The 1,941-nt window shown below is 42.5% G+C and overlaps 1 protein-coding gene across 1 annotated transcript; it reads left to right on the top strand.

Annotated features, from left to right (window-relative positions):
- The first annotated feature begins 832 nt into the window (after positions 1-832).
- On the top strand, positions 833-1,703 carry LOC116273339 (39S ribosomal protein L30, mitochondrial-like). The gene is made up of 2 exons (XM_031662344.1): positions 833-1,028; positions 1,352-1,703. The coding sequence occupies exons 1-2, from the start codon at positions 888-890 to the stop codon at positions 1,694-1,696; spliced, it is 486 nt and encodes a 161-aa protein (XP_031518204.1). The 5' UTR covers positions 833-887; the 3' UTR covers positions 1,697-1,703.
- Positions 1,704-1,941: the final 238 nt, after the last annotated feature.

The raw sequence follows: 1,941 nt of genomic DNA, 5'->3' as shown, positions 1-1,941 counted from the left end.
CTTCCCTTCCTTGTCCTGTCCCTTTTCCCTTTCTGCAACGTTCTTAGCCTTCTGAGCCTCAGAGGACATAGGAGCACATGTGTGCCTTTATATTCCCTGGGGATCAGGGGTTACATGCCCTCACCCAGAGGTGTTGGATCCTTTGGGCTATGTCAGCTAAGGAGCCTGGAGTTGTAGGATCCTGCAGGTCAGTCACCATTTTGTGGCACAGCGTTTTTTGGCCTTTAGGGATCCAGGGTTGTACTGTTGCTCTGATGCATAAACTGAGGCTCAGAGGGATATTTGCTAGCACCTACTGCTTCTTGGTCCCTCTTGTCCCTTTACTGGCTGCATATTTGCTGTCTGTGCCTCACTGGTGATGCACGTTGCCCTGTGCTTGCATGCCCTGAAGTTTACCCCTATCATTGGTCTTAATTATTTTCATTTTTGGATTGTTTAATTCCGCATTGGAATGCCATAAAAAGATTCTACAACCTTACAGTTGTTGGAAGCCGAAAGCCAGGACAGCACTGGAAGCTGAAAGCCTCCTGGAATCTGGTCTTATTGAGAGAAAGAATAATTTTGCATTATTCAGAAGTTATATAAAGGTCAGTTCAAATTATGGACTTGAAAGTGGTTACTTACATGATAAGCTAGAAAGGAACCAGTAAGTAGGAGAAAGAGGGAGATATGAAGAAAGATATGAAGATGTATTTTTTAATAAGAAAGATTATAAAGAAAAAAGAACAAGTTTGTATGAAAAAGGATCTTTTATAGTAAACTTTTGTCCTAACATAAATTGATTGATTATTTAAGAAAGAGGGGCTCTGTTCTGCTTCCCTTCGGTGGAAAAGTTCAGGCTGAACGTTTAGCGGGTGCTGCCTCTAAAGAGAGCAATCACTGCACTTATGGCTGGGATTTTGTGCTTAGTAGTTCAGAGGCCCCCAGGCAGACTACAGATGGTGACAAAAGGTGTGGAGTCTCTCATTTGGACAGATTGGATTCGTCACAAATTCACCAAATCAAGAATTCCAGATAAAGTGTTTCAGGCCTCTGGCTGGGCGCAGTGGCTCAAGCCTGTAATCCCAGCACTTCAGGAGGCCAAGACAGGCAGATCACGAGGTCAGAAGATCGAGACCATCCTGGCTAACACGGTGAAACCCCGTCTCTACTAAGAAATACAAAAAAATTAGCCGGGCGAGGTGGCAGGCACCTATAGTCCCAGCTACTCGGGTGGCTGAGGCCGGAGAATGGTGTAAACCTGGGAGGCGGAGCTTGCAGTGAGCTGAGATCTGGCCACTGCACTCCAGCCTGGGTGACAGAGCGAGACTCCGTCTCAAAAAAAAAAAAAAAAAAAAAAAAAGTGTTTCAGGCCTCACCTGAAGATCATGAAAAATATGGTGGAGATCCACAGAACCCTCATAAACTGCATATTGTTACCAGAATAAAAAGTACAAGAAGACGTCCATATTGGGAAAAAGATATAATAAAAATGCTTGGATTAGAAAAATCGCATACCCCTCAAGTTCACAAGAATATCCCTTCCGTGAATTCAGAATTGAAGGTGGTTAAGCATTTGATAAGAATCCAGCCCTTGCAGTTGCCACAAGGACTTCCAACAGACGAGAACATGTCTAACACGTGCCTCAAAAGCACTGGGGAGTTAGTAGTGCAGTGGCATCTGAAACCTGTGGAGCAGAAAACACATGAGTCCTAGTGCCCCAGCAGCTTCCGATTGGAAAATGCGAATTGTTTTTATTTAAAAAAAAAAAAAAAGAAAAGAAAAGAAAGAGGGAAGTTTAGGACAAGTCAGAAAGTCCAAGCATGTCACAGATGGTCTTTGTAAGTCATCATAAGGTTCATGAAAGGAAATTTATGAAATGAATTTTGTATGTGATTAAGTTGGTTATTACTAAAAGGAAATCATTTAAAATAATCTTTCTAAGATTGGTCCTCTATATT

Source organism: Papio anubis, unplaced genomic scaffold (genome assembly GCF_008728515.1).
Source record: "Papio anubis isolate 15944 unplaced genomic scaffold, Panubis1.0 scaffold568, whole genome shotgun sequence".
NCBI lineage: Eukaryota > Metazoa > Chordata > Mammalia > Primates > Cercopithecidae > Papio > Papio anubis.
The sequence above is the reverse complement of the archived record's forward strand: the minus strand, read 5'-3'. Positions and strand labels throughout refer to the sequence as shown.

What these genes read in the sequence shown, in the direction of transcription:
- LOC116273339 (XM_031662344.1), top strand. Translation starts at nt 888, where the DNA reads ATGGCTGGGATTTTGTGCTTAGTAGTTCAGAGGCCCCCAGGCAGACTA. An exon ending in TTCCAGATAAAGTGTTTCAG is followed by an intron (nt 1,029 to 1,351) that starts GCCTCTGGCTGG and finishes AAAGTGTTTCAG; the next exon opens with GCCTCACCTGAAGATCATGA.